This window comes from Callorhinchus milii, unplaced genomic scaffold (assembly GCF_018977255.1).
Source record: "Callorhinchus milii isolate IMCB2004 unplaced genomic scaffold, IMCB_Cmil_1.0 Scaffold2, whole genome shotgun sequence".
In the NCBI taxonomy this organism is placed as follows: domain Eukaryota; kingdom Metazoa; phylum Chordata; class Chondrichthyes; order Chimaeriformes; family Callorhinchidae; genus Callorhinchus; species Callorhinchus milii.
In genome coordinates, this window is record NW_024704743.1 from 2,967,612 (window position 1) to 2,991,271 (window position 23,660).

At 49.2% G+C, this 23,660-nt stretch overlaps 1 protein-coding gene across 1 annotated transcript in view; it reads right to left on the bottom strand.

Moving 5' to 3' along the window:
- col22a1 (collagen, type XXII, alpha 1) overlaps window positions 1–23,660 on the bottom strand; it is an 87,198-nt gene that overhangs the window by 11,497 nt on the left and 52,041 nt on the right. The window contains exons 32-51 of the mRNA XM_042332560.1: window positions 23,589–23,642; window positions 20,686–20,730; window positions 19,909–19,962; window positions 18,851–18,904; window positions 18,301–18,354; window positions 17,685–17,789; window positions 16,067–16,111; window positions 12,151–12,228; window positions 9,733–9,768; window positions 9,052–9,105; window positions 8,189–8,233; window positions 7,162–7,209; window positions 5,841–5,954; window positions 5,606–5,650; window positions 4,128–4,181; window positions 2,952–3,005; window positions 2,448–2,501; window positions 2,087–2,140; window positions 1,386–1,439; window positions 89–142 (exon numbers count right to left, since the gene is read on the bottom strand). Coding sequence (XP_042188494.1) covers window positions 89–142; window positions 1,386–1,439; window positions 2,087–2,140; window positions 2,448–2,501; window positions 2,952–3,005; window positions 4,128–4,181; window positions 5,606–5,650; window positions 5,841–5,954; window positions 7,162–7,209; window positions 8,189–8,233; window positions 9,052–9,105; window positions 9,733–9,768; window positions 12,151–12,228; window positions 16,067–16,111; window positions 17,685–17,789; window positions 18,301–18,354; window positions 18,851–18,904; window positions 19,909–19,962; window positions 20,686–20,730; window positions 23,589–23,642 — 1,155 coding nt within the window. The remainder of the gene's footprint in view (window positions 1–88; window positions 143–1,385; window positions 1,440–2,086; window positions 2,141–2,447; window positions 2,502–2,951; window positions 3,006–4,127; window positions 4,182–5,605; window positions 5,651–5,840; window positions 5,955–7,161; window positions 7,210–8,188; window positions 8,234–9,051; window positions 9,106–9,732; window positions 9,769–12,150; window positions 12,229–16,066; window positions 16,112–17,684; window positions 17,790–18,300; window positions 18,355–18,850; window positions 18,905–19,908; window positions 19,963–20,685; window positions 20,731–23,588; window positions 23,643–23,660) is intronic.

The following is a 23,660-nucleotide window of genomic DNA, read 5'->3' on the forward strand; positions in this document are numbered from 1 at the left end:
CCCAGGAATCAAACCCAGGTTCCTCTAGCTTGCGAGGCAAGTGCTCTAACCACTAAGCTACAGACTTGGTGGACAGTCAGATACTTACAGGGATGCCTCTGGATCCTGTCCGGCCAGGAAGCCCAATATTACCTGCCCTGCCCTAGAGGAAGAAAGCAAAGGTTCATTGAGTGACGTTACCTTAAAACACCCTTATCCCATCATCAAAACTTCCCAAAGCACTTCACAGGATTTAACGTGAGTGTGTATTTGTGACTAGGTAAATGCGACAGCCAATTTGCCCACAGCAACGTACCACAAACAGCCACGAAGTGAGTGACTAATTTTATTTGGGGCATTATTGGCCTGGACACCAGGGAAGAGAGAAACTCCCTTCTCTTTTCCAATAGTGCCATGGGATCTTAAACGTCCACCTGAACAGGCGGATTGGACCTCGGTTTAACGTCTCATCTGAAGGACTGCACCTCCAACAATTCAGTGCTTCCACCAGCTCTGCACTGGAGCATCAGCTTAGACAAGAGGGGTCCGACCTTTTGGCTGCCTTGGGTCGAATCCCCTATTTGAGAAAGGTCTGTGAGCTGCATAGGCATTATTTTGTGTTTACCTTCCAGAAACATAACAGCATTTACACAGTACCTTTTTCAGAAGGAAATTTTGACACTGTCGGCTGGGCACCTGAGCTGGGGGGTGGGACCGAGGTAGGTGGGATAGGGAGGAAAAAGATGACCGAAAGTGCGCTCAAAGAGTTGGGTATTGACGTGCCTTGAAAGAGGGGAAGGAGGGAGTGAGCCAGAGGGACTCCAAGAATGGAACTCCAGAAAGCAGGGTCAAAATGGCGATGGTGGGGCAGAAGGGGTGGGGGACTTGAAGCAAGACAGTGTTTGCTGGACAAAGGGAACGGCTGGGTTAGGATGTCGCAGAGGTAGGGGTGGGGAGGGGAAGGGGGTGAGGGGAGGAAAATGAAGGACATAAAGGAGTTTTTCACTGGGGAAAGAGGAAGCTTTCTGTGAGGGAACTGCATGTCGCGTCGCTCTGTGTCTGTCCTCGGAGACTCTGATCGTCTGTCCTGACAATGAACCATGTTTCAAAGCGCTTCACAGGATTTACTAAGACTGTGTGAACGCAACATTGCACACAGCAAAGACCCAGAAACAGCCAATTTTATTTTGGGGATTGTTGGCCAGGACAACGGGTGAGAGAAACTCCCTTCTCTTTTCCAAAGCACCCCGGGATCTTTTAACGTCCACCTGAACAGACACAGACAGGACCTTGGTTTAAGGTCTCCTCTGAGGGATGGATGACAATTATAGTGCAACCACTCCTCACCAACTGGACGCTGTGTTAGTTAATGGAGAATGAAACAGAGTTTGGGTTTCTTCTCTTACCGGCTCCCCTGGATCGCCGGGCTTGCCATCTTTTCCGTCCTTTCCCTCCAGACCCTGCAGAATGGCAAAATACCCCCCCCCCCGACAGTTAGCTGCCAGCAGCCCACCGCACCACAATTTGTCCAGTTAGCTACCTGTCAAGGCTTTGGTTTGCAGGTTAACAGGAGCTGAACGGGATGACCCCCTGCCCTCAGTGACTGGTCTGTCCTTCCAGATCCTGCCAATGAGCCAGGCCAGACTGCGCTGCCATCAGCAGTGCCCAGGAATCCAGTGGTTCTGTCTGGCTCGGGAACCGGACTGGAGACCATCACAGTGGGTTGGCTCGATGCCGTCGTTCTGTTGCCGAGCACATCAGCTCCAAGGAGACCCGGCTTACCTCCAATGCATAGGTGGGTAGTCACTTGTTGGTCATTTGACATTTTTATGTCTCAAAGCGCCTCTCGGGCAATTACTGTCGGGCGTACATTGGTAGACAATTGTCTACAGTGGCAGGTTCTAACATTGGGGATTGAACCTGGAACCTTTATGTTTAGAGAACCATTGCTCTCGTGTTTGTGTGTGTGTGTGTGTGTGTGTGGGGGGGGGGGGGGGGGTGTCTGGGTGGAGGAGATGGTGGTGGGGTTATACAGTGGCTTCTATTTTGCATTAGTTCCGTGAAATACTGATAAAAATGAATAGAAATCAGGGATTGGGTTACTTACAAGTCTTCCCGGCAATCCTGGTGGGCCTCGTATTCCCGGGACACCTTCCTTCCCCTGAGGGGACACAAACGGCCAATAGTTACCAATCTGATGACTCCCACCCAACCAGAGAAATTCACAGTGAGGAATGAGATCATTCAGTCTAGTAATAATAATTTAATAATAATTTAATAATTATTATTTAATAATAATAAATAGTAAGTCGGCCCAGGCTTTCAGAGTGAGCTCAAACCATTTAATCGCACCCCCTGCCCTATCCTCACATCCCTTCAACCCTCTATCCTTCATTTACCCATCTATTGCCCTCTTGAACTGTCAGAACCCTCTCTCTGACCTCAGCTCTCACCGTCCCGGTTCTTACCTTCTCTCCTACCAGCCCCGGGGTGCCGGGCACTCCTGAGACACCATCAGCTCCCTGAAAAGAAAAAAAGAGTCTGCTTATCATCGTACTTTGAGGCTGAAAAAGTGATTACACGGGAAAAGTGCAACATAAACAGTGACATACAGCGAGTGACATAAACAGTGACATACTGTCAGAGTCCTCACTCACGCTGTATGTCACTCACGCTGACGGAAAATAAATAACGCACAAAGACTTGTTTTCCCTTACATTATTTCTTTTAATAAATAAGTGTGTCCAGTTAGTTATTTCTGGTTTTCTCCCCACTGGGTTCAACTTTCTCCGCTTGGTCTGGCCTCTCCTCTCTGACCCTCTCGGACCACTTCCTACATCTCCCTCTCCTCCCACATCCCCCTCCCTTCTTCCAAGCCCTCCACCATCTTTTTCCACCCCTGTTTACTCTGCTGCTGCCTGACAACCATTGCAAACTAATGTCAGGTTGGCTCAGTTTCCAGTAATACTTACTGCCGGGCCTTGATTTCCGGGGGGGCCGGGGTATCCTGGCAGCCCTGGACTACCCTGTGGGGTGGGGAACAAAAACAACCCATGTATTTAGCAGAAAATTGTACAATGTGCATTTATACAACAAAAACAAATTGCATTTATCTAGCGTCTTTCACGTCAGGAGGACATCCCGATTGCGCAGGGTAATGAGCTGCAGGATAGTACCAGGCAAGGTAGGTGCAGGAGGGAGGGTGACCGAAGGCGTGGTTGAAAAGGCGGGTCTTGAGATGGGCCTTGAAAGAGGCAAGCAATGCGGGTGGAACGAGTTCCAGAGGGTGGGGGCAGAAAGGCTGAAGACCAGGGGTCTAGAGACGAAGGATGAGGGAGGGGAATTCAAGATCAGGATTTGGGGCAAAGGGCAGGGGTGGTGGGATGCAGTATGGCTGAGTCTTTCACACTGGGTGGGGGAGTCTCTGAGTGCTTCCCGGGAATTAGTGTACAGTGTAGTAACTGCGTGTTTTGTGGGTCAACTTTTGAGAGGGAATTAAGTAGGTTGTATTGGGGGGGAAGGACGTGAGCAGGAGAGGGAGATTAGATATGGCTCATGGAGACAAACACGGAGCAGGCTTGATGGGCCGAATGGTCTTTTTCTGTCCTGTGACATTTTTCTCTGGAGGGACCGCAACCTGCTCACCCAATCCCATTGATTACCCATTACCCAATCAATGTTAGGCCCAGGTTGGTGAGAGCCAAGGCTCGGGGAGCCCAGACCCCAACTGCTGAAGTTTAACCAGCTAAACCCACACAGCTTGCCAACGAGAGCACTGCCTGGCAAGCTTTCCCGCTGCTTGTCCAGCTGGGGCCACCCTACCCGTCTGGGCTTTAGCTTGCAGGGTTAACAGGAGTCTAACCAGCTAAAACCACACAGCTTGCAAATATGGGGAAACGGATAATAATATAATAATAATAATAATCCTTGCATTTGATACAGCGCTTTTCATGTCTTCTCGACGTCTCAAAGCAGTTCACAGAATAGACTGTAAAGTGAATTGACTGCATATTTGTGGGTGAAACGCGGCAGCCAATTGCGCACGGCAGCGTCCCCACAAACAGTCGTGGATTTATGGGAAAGAGATGGGAGCCAATGGCACTTTGTGCAGGGGACAGCCTGAAGTGATGGCCTCTGGCACGGCTTACCTGGATGCCCTTCTCACCAGTTGGGCCAAGAAAACCTCGGTCTCCTTTGCCGCCCTAACACAATTGACAGAAGCAGATTGTTAGACTTTGGAAGAACAAGCTACCTTTCTTTTTCCCCCCCGATTTCCTCCCCGCTTCCTCAGATGATCTTTTGTACCTTCTCCCCCCTCTCCCGTTTCCCCAAAATGGCTAGTTTTCTTGTGTGAACCATGATGGTGAGGGTTTGACCCTGGCGATCCCAGGCCCGTCTTTTTTTTTCGTTAGACGGGGTCTGACACGTACAGAAACCCATCAACATTGCTTAAGAATATCCAAACCAAACTAAGAATTCCACAAATCCCACCTACACATGGAAATCCCAGAGTTAGATTGTTGGAATGGAATGCGCTCTCTCTCCCTGGAGGTTCACATCCTGCTGATCTAATTCTGGACAGTATTAGGGACAGGTTGGCAAGAGCCAAGGCTTGGGGATCCCAAAATGGCAAGCTGATATTGCCGGTGGCTGCTCGTGCAGCTAGGACCACCGTACCCGTTAGGGGTTTGGCTTGCAGGGTTAACAGGAACTGGGTGGAAGGATTCCCTGCCCCCAGCCCGCCCTTACAAGTCCTGCCGACGAGCCAGGCTGGGTTGTGCAGCGGACCCGCCTGGCTCGGGAACAGGGCTAGAGACCGTCACAGAGGGCTGCCTCGATTCTGACATTCCGTTGCCAAACATGTCACCTTGGAGACAGTTCAGCTTCCTCTGATCCAAAGAGGATAGTCAACTGAGTCTCCTCCCAGTCCTGTCCTTGACAAACATTCACGCCCAAGTGATGTCACCCCTGGGCGAGGCGAGGTGGGGGTGGGGGGGAGGAGGTTGGGGGAGACACGGAGGCCAATCTTCAATAATAATCTTAGCATTTGGTACAGCTCCTCATCAGGAGGACATCCCAAAGAACTTCATTGGCTATACTGCCAAGTGGTGTGACTGTAATAATAATACTTGCATTTGATATAGCGCCTTATTGTGTCATTGAGATGTTTCAAAGTGCTTCACAGGATATACTGTATATTTTGCGGGTGAAACACGACAGCCTAAAAGAGGGGAAGGAGGGGGCAATGTGAAGAGATTGAGTGAGAGAGCTTGAAAGCTTCGGGGGAGAAGTGGCTGAAAGCACAACCGCCAACGGTGGAGCAGAGGGGATGAGGGACAAACATGAGGCTGGAGCCAGCTGAGCGTGGGCAGTGAGTAGTGAAATGGGAAGAAAAGTCAGAGAGGTGGAGGTGGGTGCCAGGCAATGAAGGGATTTGTAGACAGTGCAGCATTGCTAGGAAAGGTGCTTGGACCCTGGACGTTGGGCTCATCTCGGAAAACAGCTCACCGTGGTAATGGGGAGGGCAGGATGGACATCCTGGAAGGAAGTAATCAACTGGGCTAAACGTCTCTTGTGATCTTGTGACACACAACATGCACGGGAGTAAGCAAAAATGGATCGTTACCTTGAGTCCTTCTGGACCTTTTGAGCCAGGCGGTCCCGTGTCTCCCTAATAGAAGAAGAGACAGCAAAATTAGACAGAGGAATGGTAGGTCACCTCAGACTGTGCAATTCCAATTTGAACCTAAACCATTCCGTCTCAGAGGCGATATTCATTAGACATTGTTTGACGCTTCTCCTCTGAGGTTTTCAATGGGGGGGAGAGGAAATTAAGGGGAGGAGGGTGGGGGTTCACATACCGTCTTCCCGGTGTTTCCTTCCACCCCGGGGGGGCCTGCATGACCTTTGCTCCCTTTGAAGCCTGGTATTCCCGGGAGGCCGGGAGGTCCTGCTGGGCAGCTGGCACAAGCGTCCTGGGAGAATCAGAGAACAGTTTACAACAGGGGAGCATCACGGATCCCAAAGGCTGTTGCTTTTATTCCATCTGCCAATTTGGGATGCCACCTCTCAACTCAATTGTCGCCCATCTCAGCATTTCACCTGGAGGAAGGCACCATAGGCAATCCGTCCCTCCCAAACTCGCATTGCGAAGGTGAAGACAGCCGGCCACACACATACACACCCACACTCACACTCAAACAGACACACACGCATACACACACACGCATACATGCGTACACACGCCCGCGCACGCAAACGCACACCCACACCCACACAAGGCAACTTGGAAGTTTGGGATGTTATTATAATAATAATCCTTGCATTTGATATAGCGCCTTATCAAGACAGTGTCAGCGAGGACTGTGAGCTCAAAAATCTGCAACTTGGGGGCTTGAACCCACAACTCCTGGCTCAAGGTGCGAGAATGTGAGCGACTGAACCACACAAAGTTATCCGCAATCATTCATTCAGTCATTGTTAGAGAAGAATTCAGACAGCAAAGGAGCTTTTGAAAGAAGTTGGCGAAACATTTTTCAATATTATTCTGCATTATTATTGAAAAATGAAAGATTAGAAATGTTTTGAGATTTTTTTGGCTGTAGAAGAGAAAGCAAAGACTTTACCATTTCCTGAATGTTTCTTATCCCTTTCTTTTCTGCTTTAGCCAATTGTCTGCCCTCCTCTCCTTGTCTCGTGCCGTAAACTTCACTATATTTTGTGGGCGAAACGCAGCAGCCAATTACGCAAAGCAGTTTCCCACAAACTCTCATGGAATGAGCGACCACATTTCTTTTGTTTTTGAGGGATTATTACCCCCGGACAAGCTATCCGCCAATCGGCTAACGACCGAGTTCCTACTTGCTGCGAGGTAAGCAAAGTAAGTCTGGAGTAAGGAAACTTGCTCAACGTTTTGCCCCACCCGGGAATCGAACCCAGGTCCTCTCGCTTGCGAGGCGAATGTTCTAACCACTAAGCTACAGGACTCCATACCCTTACCTAACACATGTCTATCCACCTCAGTCTTGAAAATTTGAATGGATCAGCGTCCACAGTGTTTTCAGTAGGTTTGTCGAGCCTCCCACCCATTCCATGTGGTGAAGATCCCACCATCACTCAGCTGGACTTCATCTACTGCCCATCCCTGCAAACCTTCCAAGGTGAGATGGTCAAACCACTCACCTGAACCAAGCCTCTTATATCTCCCCTTGAGATAATGGGTAATGATGCCTGTTGGGCAAAGAATATCTTGGTTTAATCAGTGAACAAAGAGAATCTCACTCTCTCATTGATAGTTCCTCCTCACTACCCCATCACCACCTCCATGGGATCTAATTCAGGAATGATGTATGGTAAAGGAAGCATTCTGATGCAAGCAGTGTGAAGCTTCGGAGCGAGGTGGGAAAACAAAGGAAGTAAAACAGGGAAAAGAAGGAAAGGAAAAGGAACTGTTTCAGTCTTGAGAGAAAAAGGCTCAGATGGGACCTCAGAGAGATGTGTACCATTTTCAATGGGATTGGAAAAGTAAACCCACATCAATACTTTAGGATGGGCACCAAGGCAGTAGAACAAGAGGACACAGGTTTAGAGGTTTAAAGGGGCAATTTCAGGACGGATACCAGGAAGTATTGCTCTATCCAGAGGGTAATTAACGACTGGAACAAGGTTACCAGGACATTGGGAGTCGTTAAAAAAGCAGCTCGATGCTGTGATGGGGTGGGGGAGGGGTTACTGGAGGATGAGAGAGGATGGGCGGAAAATCTTCTTCGTGTGGACCATGGGAGACTGGAACTAAAATGGAGAGCTCTTTCAGAGAGCCAGTACAAGACGATAGGTCTGTGAATGACATGGTGCAATTCCCAGCCACGTTTGACAAAAATAGGCCCCAAAGAAGCAATCGTTCAACTGAGCGTTCAGGTTCTTCTCGGTGGAGAAGACCAAATGCCGACTGTTCCACCTCCAGCAACAGCGTGAGCAGCGATTGTGGTTTGTGAATATCTCCCCTCCACTCGGGCGAAGGGAGAGCCGAAGGGAAAGCTGGGGGCAGCCGATGGGGAGCGAGCAGTGTAAATTGGGGCAAATCAGAACAAGAACAAATGGGCAAAGTATAAAGTAAGTGTGTAAGGAAAAAGAGGGAGAGGCCGCTGAGACAGGCGCACGTCAACCCCAGGGTTTTGACTATCATAGGACAAGAGAGATAGTGACGTACGGGTTCCCCCGGGGCTCCTGGGTCACCTGGCAGACCGGGCACGCCCTGAAAAACAAAACAAAGATCAAATCACATCCACAGAGGAGCAATTCCACTTCTCTGACTTCTCTGACTTGGAGGAGAGAGTGCCATGCTGGAGATTACAAGGGCCAATTCTTCATCAGAGGGCATTGGCGAGCCAAATCCCAATGCGAGTACTGGAGGCATCCTGGCCAGACAGTGGCAGTTGTTAACAATCCAGTGGCTTCTATAATGTTGGTTTAAATCACCCAATTAATGGAATTCATATCATACAATGACCTTGGCTGGACCTCAGGACCACCAGGTTTCCAGTGCAGTGTTGTTCCAATCCCTGCTCAGTGCTGAGGTGTTTATTAATAATAATAATCCTTGCATTTAATATAGCGTCTTATCATGTTGTTGAAACGTCTCAAAGTGCTTCACAGGATACACTGTAAAATGGATTGACTGTGTATTTCATGGGCGAAACATGAAAGCCGGTTAAGCACCACAATGTCTCACAAACAACCGTGGAGTGACTGACCAATTTTACTGGGGCAACTGTTGGCCAGGACACCGTGAGAGAGAAACTCCCTTCTCTTTTCCAATAGAGCGGGATCGTTAACGTCTACCCGACGGCACCTCCAACAAAGCAACTGGAGTGTCATCTTAGACGATGTGATTCCAAGTTCCGAGGTGGGGCTCGAACCCACAACATTCTGACTCCTTGACAAGAGTGCCCCCACTGCGCCAGGCTGACACACGATGTATAGCATGGCGAAGGTAAAGGAAAGCGGGTTAGTGAGTGACATAAGGCATTAGAGTTTTCAATTAAGACGTAAGGTGATTGACTCTTCACTTACGTCTTGCCCGGCGGGTCCTTGTTGGCCGGGCACTCCCGGAAGCCCTCTGGGGCCCTGTGAAACAAAATGAACATTCGCAACACTTCTCACAGACACCGAGTGCCACCTGACATGCAATCGCGCTGCAAGGGAAGCTGTGGATGAACCCAAAGAAACAAACTCCAAGAGGAAACATGAGGCACAGGAGAGTGAGAAGGGAATATAGCGGGATGGGAGAGGGTGAAGCAGGTTGAGAGGGCCAAGGTGGGGAAAGAACAATCAACCATGATATCACAACCCCTTTCCAATGATGCTTGGTTGGATGTCCCAGCTTGTAGGCTTAACAGGAGCTGAGTGGGAGGATTGCCTGACCCTAGTGGCTGGTCTGCCCAATAAGCCAAGCTGTGCTGTCATCAGCAGTGTCCTGGAATATTGTGGATCCATCTGGCTCAAGATCCGGACCAGAGGCCATCAACGAGGGTGGGCTCAATGCCAACGTTCAATATATCTTAAAAGGAGTCATTTACAGGGGTTTGGGGTGAGGAGGGACAGGTAAAGAGACTGAATGGATTGCTGTTTCTCAGAGCAACCGAAAATATCATGATTTGATTCGAAGAATGGGTCAAAAGAAAACAAAATTCAAAGAAATCTTCAACTTTAAGCCAATCTCCTTGCCCACGTTGCCCTTCACAGCGCCCATACCGAAAATCCCCTGTCACCTGCCGGTCCTGTGGGGCCCTGAAAGAAGAAGGGAGAAAAATAGTGAACTCGCTAAAATAGAAATCCAACACCGATTTTTACACTTACACAGCCTTTAACGTCGGGAAGATGTCTCAAGGCGCTTGACAGTCCTGGCTGGGCACCTGAGCAGTTGGGGCTGGAAGCCGGGGGTTGGGGAGGGGAGATTACTGAAAATGCGGTCCCAGACATCTTGAGAAGTGTCCGTGAATGTAACATGTTGTCTGTCCAGCTCGGACCACCCTACTTGATAGGACTTTGGCTTACAGGGTTAACAGGAGCCGAGTTGAAGGATTCCCTGCCCCCAGTGACTGGTCTATTGAGTCCTGCGATGAGCCAGGCCGGGCTGTGCTGTCATCAGCAGTGCCCTGGAATACTGTGGACCCACGTGGCTGAGGGTCAGGACTAGAGACTGTCACAGAGGGCTGACTCGATTCTGACATTTCATTGCCAAACATGTCAAATTGGAGATACGTCCTCCTTAGGAGACCCATCTTACCTCCTGTATAATAATAATAATCCTTGCACTTGATAGAGCGCTTTTCACGTCGGGAGGACGTCCCAAAGCGCTTCACAGAACACACTGTAAAGTGAATTGACTGTATATTTGTGGGCGAACGTGGCAGCCAATTGCGCACAGCAATGTCCCACAAACAGTCGTGGATGGAAAATGACCAATTTATTATTGTTTTTGGTTTTGGAGGATTATTATTAGGCTCTGTGTGGAGTAAGGAAACTTGCCCAAGGTTTCGCCCTCTGCCTGGAATTGAACTCAGGTCTCTCGCATGCAAAGCGAGTGCTCTGACCACTGAGCTACAGGACTCCACAATAACAATAATGTGGCTTTCATGTTTCCTTTCTCCACACGCCCCTGTTTACCTAGCAGTAAGTAGGAATCCGATGGTTAGTCGATTGGCAGATCACTTTTTGGGGGTAATAATCCCTCCAAAAAAAATAGAAATTGGTCACTCAATCCACGACTGTTTGTGGGACATTGTTGTCAATTTTACCCACAAAATATACAGTCAATCCACTTTACGATATATTCTGTGAAGTGCACTGATACATCTCAACGTCATGATAAGGCGCTATATCAAATGCAAGGATTATTATTATTAATAATAGAAAAGTGTGGCTGCCCTTTTTCTGTGTAATCGGCTGCAAACGTTCCCTCCCCCGGCCTCCGCGCGCTGTTTGCTCGTCGCAGCCGCTGTCGATGGAGCGGCGCCGCTCGTGCGCGGCGCGGGTGGAAGGTCGGCTGCGCCCGTTGGTGAGCGAACCACGATCGAAATACCCAGCTGCGTGACAGACACTACTGCGGTCTGCTCGCCCGACACCGAGCTCCCGCGACAAATTTTCGTTCAGTGCTTCGCCATTCAAATGAACATTTTTAGTTTTCAGTTAAACGCGACTACGCGTTCAGGAAATATACGGCTACAGTTTTAATCCAGGCTGTTTCCCGAAACGCGTCCCCTCAATAGCACCAATCAAGCCTCTGCAGTTTGCTGCAAAATTTGTCAAAAGGCCCGCAATTATTGGCAACTATTTGGGCAAATATTTTCTATTGGCCCCAGCTCATGACTCGTGATGCGACGGACGGAAGCACAATGGTCCAGGCATCACAATGGGAGCGGTGAGGCAACACATCAGTATAAAAAGGCTGCGCGACAACACCACCGGCAGTCAGAGACGCGGCTGAATCTCAATCATGGCAAGAGGTCGTTCCCACAGGAAGAGGTCCGGACGGGCAAAGAAGGGGAAAAAGCGAGTACGCCATCACCGCCATCACCGCCATCACCGCTCGCGACGAGGGGGGAGACACAGGCAGCTACAGCCATAAACAACCAGAACATTGAGAACATGGAAAAACAAGACCTATTTCGCTATCCCGAGGGATCAAGAGTAGAGTCTTGACCACCATGAACAAACCCTGCCCCCCGAGTCCTGTCTCGTCTTCTACCCTCACCGTCACATTGACCCCCCACCCCACCCCCCGCTCTCCTCCGTGGGACCTTCATCACCGTCACACTGCACCCCCCACCCCCCACCCCCCACCCCTAGCTCCCTGCTACATGGGACCATTATCTCCACTCCTCCCCACACCTTGTTGATTTGTTGTCAGTGAATAAAAGCAAATGATGCTTCAAAAACATGTGTATTTTGAGTTTCTTATGGCTTAAGCACCAGATGAGATACTGTGGACCTGTTAATGGGATGTTAGTGGCTTTGATAATACAGTTTCTTAAGATGATACCGTACCTAGCCCTGTAAAAAAATAGTATTCCTTGCATTTGATACAGCGCCTTTCACATTAGATGGATGTTAGGGTGGGGATTGGGGCTGGGGTTGGGCCGGCTGGGTTACTTAACTATGGTTACTTACCTGCAGTCCAGGAAGCCCCACACCAGGAGGGCCAACGTCTCCCGGTAACCCAGGGTGACCAGATTCTCCTGGGTCTCCCTGCAAAAACAAAATAAAATTAGAATAACTGCGACGTGGTAAGTCAAATAGCTAGAGATGTGGTTTGTGATGTAGTATGTGATACGGTTCCCTCACAAAATTAGAGATGTGATTAGTGATGTGGTTAGTTTAGAACAATAATAATCCTTGCATTTGACATGGCACCTTATCACATCTCCGAGATGTTTGAACATTTACAGAATATGAATTGACTGTATATTGTGTGGGCGAAACCCGGCAGCCAATTGCGCACAGCAGCGTCCCACAAACAGTCGTGGATTGAGTGACCAAATCAGTATTATTTTAAAATTAGTTTTTGAAGGGATTTTTACCCCCACAAAAGCAGTCCGCCAATCGACTAACAACTGCGTTCCTACTTACTGCTCGGTAAACAGAGGTGTCTGATAGTAAGGAAACTTGTCCAACGTTTCACCCTCCCCAGGAATCAAACCCAGGTCCTCTCGCTTGCGAGGTGAGTGCTCCAACCACTACGTTGTGAGACGTTTAGAAGACGTGATAAGGCGCTATATCAAACGCAAGGATTATTATTATTATTCAGTGTAGTGACTTTGATTCATTGGGGGACTAAATAATAATAATCCTTGCGTTTGACAATGCACCTTATCACGTCGTTGAGACAACTCAGTGCTTCCCTGTAAAATGGGTGGATTATACTTTTGTGTGATAAGGTGTGATAAAGTGCTATATCAATTGTAAAGATTATTATTGTACAGTATTATTATTTGCCACATAGCGTTTGCGTTAAGTACCTCCCGGATACTCACCCTCACAAAACTCGGTACCCCCCCCCCCATCACACCAGTCCTCGCCAGACTCCACTGGCTTACAATCACCGAACGGATCGCTTTCAAGACCCTCTCACTCGTCTTCAAGTCCCTTAATCCGTATCCCTATCCATGCAATCTGCAAGTTGTTGTTGTTGTTCTTGTTGTGATGTTGTCAGTGATGCAGTTATTGATGTGGTTTGTCTTTGTGGTTAGTGATGTTGTGATAAAGTTAGTGATACAGTTAGTGATGTAGTGCTGCGTTTCTCCCACAAAATACGCAGTCAATTCGCTTGACAGTGTATTCTGTGAAGCGCTTTGAGAGGTCTCAAAGACCTGATAAGGTGCCATATCAAAGGCAAGGATTATTATTATTTAGCGTAGTGACTGTGTAATTTGTCGGCGTATGCAACAATCACAATGAATTTCTGCACAGCAAAGATCCAGGAAATGAGGGTGCAATTTATTGGGAGGATTGTTGGCCACTAAATAGTGTTGTCGGCTCTTTCAATAATAATAGTTGTGTTTGAGGGGCCACACCTTATCGTGTCAGCGACATGTCTCAAATCTCATCGCTTGATTTACTGTGAAGTGTAGTGACTGTGGCAAAACATGGCAGCCGACTTGCGCACACCAACGTCTCGCAGTCATAAAGTGACCAACTTTGGGGCATTTTAACGCCCACGTGAACAGACAGGACTTGGGCTCAACATCTCAACCAAAGCACTGCATACATAGCTCTGACAAACCTAACTGCCTTGGAAGAATCAACTTAAATTGGGAGCTCAAAGAGCCCTAATGTGGGCCTTTAACCCCACCCGGCAAATCCTACCCACCTACGGGGTTGGCACACTTTATGACTATTGCTTTCAATCTGACGTCCCATAGCGGTTAGTGCGCTCGCCTCGCAAGTGAGAGGATCCGGGTTTGATTCCCGGGTGGGAGCGAAAATGTCGGCAAGTTTCCTTTCTACATAAGCCTCTGTTTGCCCAGCTGTTAGTAGGAACTAGCGGATCACTTTCCTGGGGTAATAATCCCTCAAAAAAAAGAAATGTGATCACTCGATCCACGACGGTTTGCGGGACACTGCTTCCGCGCAATTTGCTGCCGAGTTTTGCACACAAGTACATGGTCAATCCACTTGACGGCATATTCTAGCGAAGCGCTGAGTGATAAGGCGCTGTGTCAAATGCAAGGATTGTTACGATTATGATTATTGTTAATTTAATGATTTAGAATAGGAGGATCAGACGCATGTGGCTGACTGACCTTATAAGGCCACGAAACATGACCGCTCGGGCGATAGCTTTGCACAGTGATGAGCGCCTTATAAGGTCACAACTGACCAAATGGCCCAGGCATCACAATGGGAACAGGGATGGCTCGGCCTGGGGATCAGTATAAAAAGGTCAAAGATTTCCCTCAAACAGGAGTCAGAGACCACGGCTGAATCTCAATCATGGCAAGAGGTCGTTCCCACAGGAAGAGGTCTGGACGGGCAAAGAAGGGGAAAAAGCGAGTACGCCATCACCGCCATCACCGCCATCACCGCTCGCGACGAGGGGGGAGACACAGGCAGCTACAGCCATAAACAACCAGAACATTGAGAACATGGAAAAACAAGACCTATTTCGCTATCCCGAGGGATCAAGAGTAGAGTCTTGACCACCATGAACAAACCCTGCTCCCCGAGTCCTGTCTCGTCTTCTACCCTCACCGTCACATTGACCCCCCATCCCAGCCCAGCCTCCTGCTACATGGGACCATCATCTCCACTCCTCCTCCTCCTCCTCCTCCTCCTCATATCTTGTTGATTTGTTGTCAGTGAATAAAAACCTCAGAAAATGATGCTTGAAAAAAAAAACGTTTCGAGTTAAAACATTTGGCTCAAGCACTATACGAGATAGTGTAGACTTGCTGATGGGATGTTAGTGAACGTCAGCAATAAAATAATGTGCTCAATCTCTTATGCCTTCACGGGCCATAGAAAGTGAATGCAAATGCCATGCGGCCAATAATAATATAATCATAATCTTTACATCTGATAGAGCACCTTAACACCTCGTTGAGATGTTTGCGCTTCATTATAATATATTGTTAAAAGTGTATTTTGCGAGCAAACACAGCAGGCAATTACACTGTATCCCACAAACAGTTCTGGATTGAGCGACAGNTTTTTTGAGGGATTATTTATTACCCCTGGAAAGCGATCCGCCAATCGACTAACAACCGGTATGTGGTTAACAACTGCTAAGGTAAACAGGCCTGCGGAGTAAGAAAACTTGCCTAATAATTAAAATAGCCCTTGCATTTGATACGGCGCTTTTCACATCTTCCGAGATGTCTCAAAGCGCTTCACAGAATATACTGTAAAGTGACATTGAGAAACAACCTAACATTCTGGGATTCACAAGTACATACAGACAGGACAAATCAGCTGTTATAGACCAACACTGCGCTGTTGTGGGTCGATTGTTTAATCGCAATTTGTGGTTATAATAATCCTTACACTTGATATGGAGCCTTTCGCGACAGGACATCCCGAGGCGTTTCATAAGATTTACTGTAAAGTGCAGTGACTGTGCATTTTGTGAGCAAAATGCGGCTTCAGCTCGCGCACGGCAACGTCCAGCAAACAACCGTGGCGCGAGGGACGAATTTTATCTGGGGGATAGTTGGCTAGGACACCGGGAGAGAGAAATTCCCCTCTCTCGCTACGGGATCTTTAACGTCCACCTGAACAGGGCAAGATGGGGTCTTGGTTTCACGTCTCATCCAAAGGACAATGCAGCACCAGTATCTGATTATGTGCGTACGTGTGTGTGTGTGTGTGTGCGTGCGTGCGCGCGTGTGCGCGCGTACGTGTGCGTGTGTGTCCCCGTCGTCATATTTTTTTTTAAACCGAAAAAAATGAAATACAAAGCTCGTTGGAATAAGCCCTTCGACATCTGGGTTGAAAACGTGGCCCAAAAAGGCAGGAAGTGTACATGGCGGGCTCTACCCTGAGCTCACACCTCCACAGGCGATGACTTACCCAACGCTCATTGGCTCACCTTGTGTCCTTGGGGTCCTGCCAAGCCAGGCGCTCCAGGATGCCCCTGCAAACGCCAAACAGGATCAAAGTAAACACCTGGTCCAGAGACGTGGCAGGTTCGTTAACAGGACGATAGTCTGGTCGTTAAGGTAGCTGCACGCTTTATAGGTCACGTCTTGTATCGTAGCCGTTGACTGCGACAGAGTATTACGGGCAAAGAGACGCGGAGCAAGTTCGGAGCGAGTCGACAAGAGTTGCGGGAGAACGTGTGAGTCGGCCCAATCGACGAGCCCAGATGTGTCAGGTTACTCATGTCGCAAGATCTCCCTCACAAACCCCGGCCATCGTGCGGTAACGGTTACTCCGTCACGCAAACAAACAGACATCGATTGAATAATCACCCTCCACGGCTGACAACAGGGCGTTATCACAAATAATAATCCCTGCGTCTGATGCAGACCCTTCGCACATCGTCAGTACGTCTCGCAGCACTTCACAGGATATACTATAAAGTGTAGTGACTGAGTGCAGCGACTATGTGTTTTCTAGGCGAAGGTGGCAGCCAATTTTGCGCATAAAAACTACCCACAAATATCCTTGAAGTCAATGAGCGACTTTTATGTGGTGGATTGTCAGCTAATACACTGGGAGAGAGAAACTCCCTTCTCTTTTCGAACAGCGCTGCCGCCAGCGCAACTCTTTAACGTCCGCCTGGACAGGCACGGATGAGGCCTCGGTTTAACGTCTCAACCAAAGGATGGCACCTCTTACAATGCATTGCTCTCCCCAGCATTGCACTGGAGTGTCGTCCTAGACGAGACGGGTTCCAAGTCCGACACGGGGCTTGAGCTTACAACCCTGCGACTCAGAGGCCAAATTTATGACTGAGCCAGGCTGCTAAAACATCGAAGCATCTTAAAGCTCCTGTCCTGGGGGGGATTTGCTGTCTGGTGTAGTGACTATGTGGTTGTCGGCAAATGGATGGACAATCCATTGGTCGGGGTCCAAATTAAAAGGCAGATCAAAAACAATAATAAACACAAACGACTGGATAATCACCTTTCTTATAACAATAAGGGCGTTATAACAAATAATAATCCTCGCATCTGATGAGACGCCTTATCACATCACGATAAGGCGCTGCATCAAACACGGGAATTATTATTTATAATCCTATCTTGCTCTATAAGTAAGGATTATTATGTATAATCCTAGCCTGCTCGAGCCATTAACTCTTCCCTCATGTATTTGATGTCTCCATCAAATTTTTTTTTTAAAAAAATCATCATTATTCATCATCGTCGCCGACAATATGGAGCTCTCTTCCTCCATCCCTCCATCTTGCCCCCTCCTGCAATTTCAGGACAGACATCAGGAAGGTTTTCTTTACCCCGAGGGTAATTAACAACTGGAACAGGGTTACCAGGAAGGGTGGTTGAGGCCAGGACATTGGGACTCGGCTAAAAAACACCTGGATGCTGTGGTAGGAGGATGGTAGGGTGGGTTGTTCTGGAGGGATGAGATCAGATAGGCTGAAGGATCTCCAAATATTGGGATCCACTGGGGACTAAAACAGATTTTAAACTCCTCCGCGCCCTCCCCTCCCGGCCCCCCCACCACCAGACATACAAACTTACCATTTTTCCGGCTCTCCCCTCTCCCGGTACGCCGGGAATCCCCGGGGAACCAGCCTGGCCCACAGCTCCAGGTGGACCTAGCTCTCCATCTCTCCCAGGCTCCCCCTGAACACGACCAGCAGCCGAGAGGTTTGGGGTGAAACAGGGAGAAGGAAGAAGTAATTCCACACGTGCAAAGGTCTCGAAACGTTTCGCACTGATTGCTGTCAGGGACTTTAAGCGCCTCTGGGACTCTACCCTGCATGAGGGGCACAATATAAATGCAAGTTGTTGTTGTCACATTAGTCATTACTTTGGGGGGGGTGGTGGCAGGGAAACACAGGAGAGATTTTACACACTGCACGATCAGCCGTGGAATGAATGACAGATTTTATCTGGGGGATTATCGGCCAGAATACCGAGAGAGAGAGAGAGAGAGAGAGCAACTCTTTTCTCTTTTCCACCGGCGCTGTGGGATGTTTAATGTCCACCTGAATAGGCAGAGAGAGGACCTTGCTTTAACTTCATCCTAAGGATGCAACACCCCCCGCCCCCCCACCCCCAGCGCCAGCTCAGACTCCAAGTACGTATCACTTTGCCTGTCTCTAACACATTCCCAGCAGCAAAGCTTTCTTACCTTCTGCCCATTTACACCATCAGCCCCTGATGGGCCCACACCACCTGGCGTCCCCTGTGGCAGTGAGAGAGATTGTGGTTGGTTAGATTTGGCGCTCGCACATCACAGGACGGGTCAGGGTGATGAAAGTCCCCTCGACCTATTTGAGCTCGTCCAATAATAATAATAATGATAATAATAATAATAATCCTTGCGTTTGAAACAGCGCCTTATCACGTCGTTGAGACATCTCGAAGCGCTTCACAGAATATACTGCGAAGTGTATAGATTGACTGTGTAATGTGTGGGCGAAACGCAGCAGCGAATTACGCACAGGAGTGTCCCACAAACAGTCATGGATTTTGAGGGATTATTACCCCCGGAAAGCGATCTGCCAATCCGCTGTCAACTGGGTTCCTACTCACTTCTAGGCAAACAGAAGCATGTGGAGTAAGGAAACTTGCCTAAGGTTTCGCCATGCCCGGGAATCGAACCTGAGACCTCTCACGAGCAAGGTGAGCGCAAGGTTGGGTGTTAAGTCTACAGAGCTTCGCTCTTGCAGTGCACCTACCACGCTGCCTGGCAATCCGTGGGCTCCCGGCAGACCTGGGCTTCCCCCAACGCCCTGTTATGAGAGAGAGGAGATGTTCATTAACATGCTCATTAACCCTCCAAGCCACGTAAATACGTCCGGTGATTCAGATCTCCGCCGCCCGCATACTGCCTCATCACACCAGTCCTCACCGGGCCCACTGGCTCCCTATCACAGAATGAATCGATTTCAAGATCCTCTCACTCGTCTACAAATCCCTTCATGGCTTGGCACCTCCCTACCTCTCCGACCTGCTTACTCCCCTCCTCACCACCCGCTGCCTCCGCTCGGTCGGCTCAAGCTTCTGCTCATCGCTCGTCCCCTCCATTCCACCAACGGTAGTTGGGCTTTTGGCTGTGCTTATGGTCACCTCTTCCCTCCCCTCGGCTCGGTGTCAGCTACTGTTAAGCGCTCAGAGACACTGCCCTGCATGAAGGGTGCTGTATAAATGCAGGTTGTTGTGGTCCGTGTCCAACATGGACACAGGGCCGCTCTCCTGGGACAACAACAATAATAATCCTTACGTATTATACAGCGTCTTTCACATGAGGAGAACATTGTAGAGTCACTGTACATTTAGCCAACACACCCCGTGTGTCAAGCTGACTCAGCTCGACTCTTAGTCAGGGCCTTAGTTGGGACTTGGAATCATATAGTCTTAGGGTCCAACCTTCTGGCTGCTGAGGGCCGGATGCCCTATTTCAGAAACTTCTGCGGGATGCATAAGCAATATTTTTGTGTTTCCCTTCCAGAAACAAAACATAACATTCATGGGTTATGGAGAGAGAGGATGGACCAGATGAAATGGGGGTGGGGGGAAAGAGGATGAAACTAAATTCATCCAATTGGACCACCCTGGGCCTCCAGCACAGTGCTGGGATGCAATTGGCGAATTTGATTCATAGGAAATCCTTCTTTGGATTTGAGCTCACAGTCCAATTTGCAAATGGAGCCATCCCATATCTTTTGGTGATCATAAGTACCTCACTCCAGGTTCACAGCAGACAGGGAGGGGTTGGTCAAACTCGACAACTTACCATGTCTCCTTTTGCCCCTGGTTTCCCAGGAAGCCCGTGTTCACCTTTCGCACCCTAGGTGAAAAGAAAGGCTTGTGAGAGAACTGCTGATTAGACTTCTGTAGAACCACAGGCATTTACAGCACAGAAGGCCGTTCGGCCCATCGTGTATGTGCTGGCTCTTTTAGGAGCAATCCTTTCAGTCACGTTACTTGCTTACAATGAGCAGAGCTCGTTAGTTGGAGTGCCGCTCTGGGCTGAGTTTCCTGGTCCCGGCCGGGGCTACGAAGGAGAGGTTGAATTATCCCTGGTGAATTCCAGGGTTAGGGAGGGGGAAACCAGCCAGGCTTCCTGCTCCTGGTCCTCTACGACACCTGTTTGCGTGTGTGTCGGATGGGGAGAGGTCAGGCTTGGCTGTGACGTCCTCTATAGGGGAATGATTAAGCGACACTCATTGCCCAGCCTTACACATGGACAATAGTTACTCGGGGTGAGGGGTACTGAAGGCCAACCAGAGCTCGAAGGAATTGCACCCCAGAGAGGAGAGGCCAGACTAGGGGCAGAGACGAAGGTCAGACCAGAGGCAAATAGAGAGGCCAGACCAGGGGCAGAGAGAGAGAGAGAGAGACCAGACCAGGGGCAGAGAGAGAGAGAGAGAGAGAGACCAGACCAGGGGCAGAGAGAGAGAGAGCCCAGTGGCAAAGAAGAGGAGTGGGGAGAAAATTAGAAATAAATAATTGGATACGCCATTTTCTCGAAGAAAACAATAGTTGGTTGATCTGAGAGAGCATTGCTTACCTTAACTCCTGCAGGACCTCTTCCGCCCGGATTGCCGTGGGAACCCTGAAAAGCAAAGGGTTAAAGCCGCTAGAAAAATGACCCACTGAATGTGATGGGACCACAGGTGCGTTAGCTGATGTTAATTGGTGGCTTTTGCTGATTCGCAGCTCTCAAGAGTTCGTTTGCCTCCGTCGGTATTTCTCTGTCCTGCAGGTTGTGGGTTCAGTAAAAATAAATAATCTTTGCATTTGATATACCACCTCATCGTGTCGTTGAGAGGTCTCAAAGCGCTTCACGGGATACACCGTAAAGTGCAGTGACTGCGCGTTTGGTGGGCGAAACGTGACGCCCAATTGGTGTCCCACAAACAGAGATGGTGAGTGACCGATTTGGATGGGGGTTGGGGGCTGGGGCGGTGGTAGGGGCGGGGGTTGGAGAGGGGAAGCGTGGGAAACGGGGAAGGAAAATTACAGGGGGAATAAAATGAAGGGAAATACTTCCAGCTTGCGAAATTGCCTCTTTAACAGGAGAGTCGGTGGCGTGACTCGCGCGCGGCCAGTGATTTATTTTAATGGCATTCCCTGCGTCTGTTCAGCCTGCAAAGCCCCTGCTCCGTTCCCCAGTCTAATATCTAACGGTGTGAAATCCCTGGCCCTGTCCTGGAGGTAAATGTGTTCCTCATATTAGAATGAATAAAGTTTCCCGCAGAGGCCAAGGGGAGAAACTGTGGCTTTGAGGTTTAATAGCCGAGAGAGATTATTACAGTTAATCCATGCTTGTCTGCACGGAGAGCTCAGCGGGTACCGATCGGCTCCCCATGTGCAAGGCTAGACACTATTAACGTAACGCTTCCTGTTCCCACCATCACTGGGCTGTGAATTCGCTGCCTCTCATCGGCTCTCACCCCCCACCCCCAACCCCCCCCCCACCCCCGCACGCATCATCCGTCCTTCAGATGAGACGTTAAACCGAGGCCCCGTCTGTGTTCAGGTGGATGTGAAAGATCTCGCGGTGCAATCGGAAGAGAGAGGGGAGTTTTCTTTCTCTGTGCCCTACCTGAGACGATAAAATTGGTCGCTCACTCTGTGGCTGTTTGTGGGACGCTGCCGTGTGCGATTGGCTGCCACGCTTCACCCACAAAAAATACACGGTCAATCCAGTTTACAGCATATCCCGTGAAGCACTTTTGAGCCATCTGAATGACGTGATAAGGCGCTATATCAAAGATTATTATTATTATAATGTTTCAGGCTCTGGCTTCAAGTCAAGACATCTCAAAGCGCTTCATAGGATTTTCTATAAAGCAATAGAGACTGTGTATTTTGTAGGCAAACTTGACAGGCAATTTCCGCACAGCAACGTCCCGCAAACAGCCAAGAAGTGATTGAATGATTTTAACTGGGGGGTTGTTGACCAGGACACCGGGGCAGAGAGAAACTCTCTTCCCTTTTCTGATAGCGCCGCGGGATCTTTGACTTCCACCTGAACAGGCACATCCTCAGCTTAAAATTCGCACGCAGGACGGCACCTTTGAGAATGAGCGCTCCCCCCAGTACTGCACTGGAGCATCAGCCTGGAATGTGAGCTCAAAGTACCCAACGTGGGGCTTGAACCCACAATTTTTTGACTCAGAGACGAGAGCGCTACCAACTGAGCCAGGCTCCAAAAGCAAACTGTGCATTTTTTGCTGGTTGGACTCCAGCAGGTACTCCAACCCATACTCTGGGTTCCCCAAGCCTTGGCTCTCGCCAACCTGCACCTATTACTCTCTGGAATTAGGTAAGCAGCGTGTGTGTCCCTGGGGAGAGAGAGCTCTCAATTAGAATGGATTTTAAGCTCAGTAACGGGGTTCCATGTACGTCAGACACCCGGCTGATCACCGTGATGGGTTTCCCAGCGTGTCAGACACCCGGCTGATCACCGTGATGGGTTTCCCAGTGTGTCAGACACCCGGCTGATCACAGTGATGGGTTTCCCAGTGTGTCAGACACTCAGCTGATCACCGTGATGGGTTTCCCAGTGTGTCAGACACCCGGCTGATCACAGTGATGGGTTTCCCAGTGTGTCAGACACCCGGCTGATCACCGTGATGGGTTTCCCAGTGTGTCAGACACCCGGCTGATCACCGTGATGGGTTTTCCAGTGTGTCAGACACCCGGCTGATCACTGTGATGGGTTTCCCAGTGTGTCAGACACCCGGCTGATCACAGTGATGGGTTTCCCAGTGTGTCAGACACGCGGCTGATCACCGTGATGGGTTTCCCAGTGTGTCAGACACCCGGCTGATCACCGTGAAGGGTTTCCCAGTGTGTCAGATACTTGGCTGAAAGGTTATTTCGCAGTAGTGCAGTGTCACCCAGTGGCAAACTATTGTCCCTGCAATTCACAACAACGTTATCCTTTTCTGGTGAGGAGTGGTCAAATAACCTAATCCAATGTGAAAGGCGCTATATAACTGCAGACTGTGTTATACAGTAAATTATAAATCGTATAATCTTTTAAGTCGTACATTCACACAAAGTCTCATTCGGTTTCCCATCAAAACCACTTAGGCTTCTTTGCACGAGTCTTTCAATCACCTCCTGACTTGTGACTCCGCTCCCCTATCCTCCATTACTCCCACACTTACCGGCTGCCTTGAGTAGCATTTGCCGGTTAGTGCGCATGTGGTGGCGGGTCAAGACACATTGAATCGTAGGAAACATAGTCTTGACCCATCACAGCATGAGCCCTAACCAGCTGCATTATTGTAAATTATTGATTAAATCGGATTATATACGACTTATACAGTTTTTGCCTGTAACTCAGACTTCGGGTAAGATATATTATATGTTAAAGGACTGATATGACTGGCGTGAGTTTTACTGTATTTACTGCCGGACTCTGCTCCCCTGTGATGTCCACAACAGCCTCATACTCACAGGCTCTCCCACAGCTCCTTTATCACCTTTATCACCTTTCTCTCCCTCCGCACCCTGCAACGAATAACACGC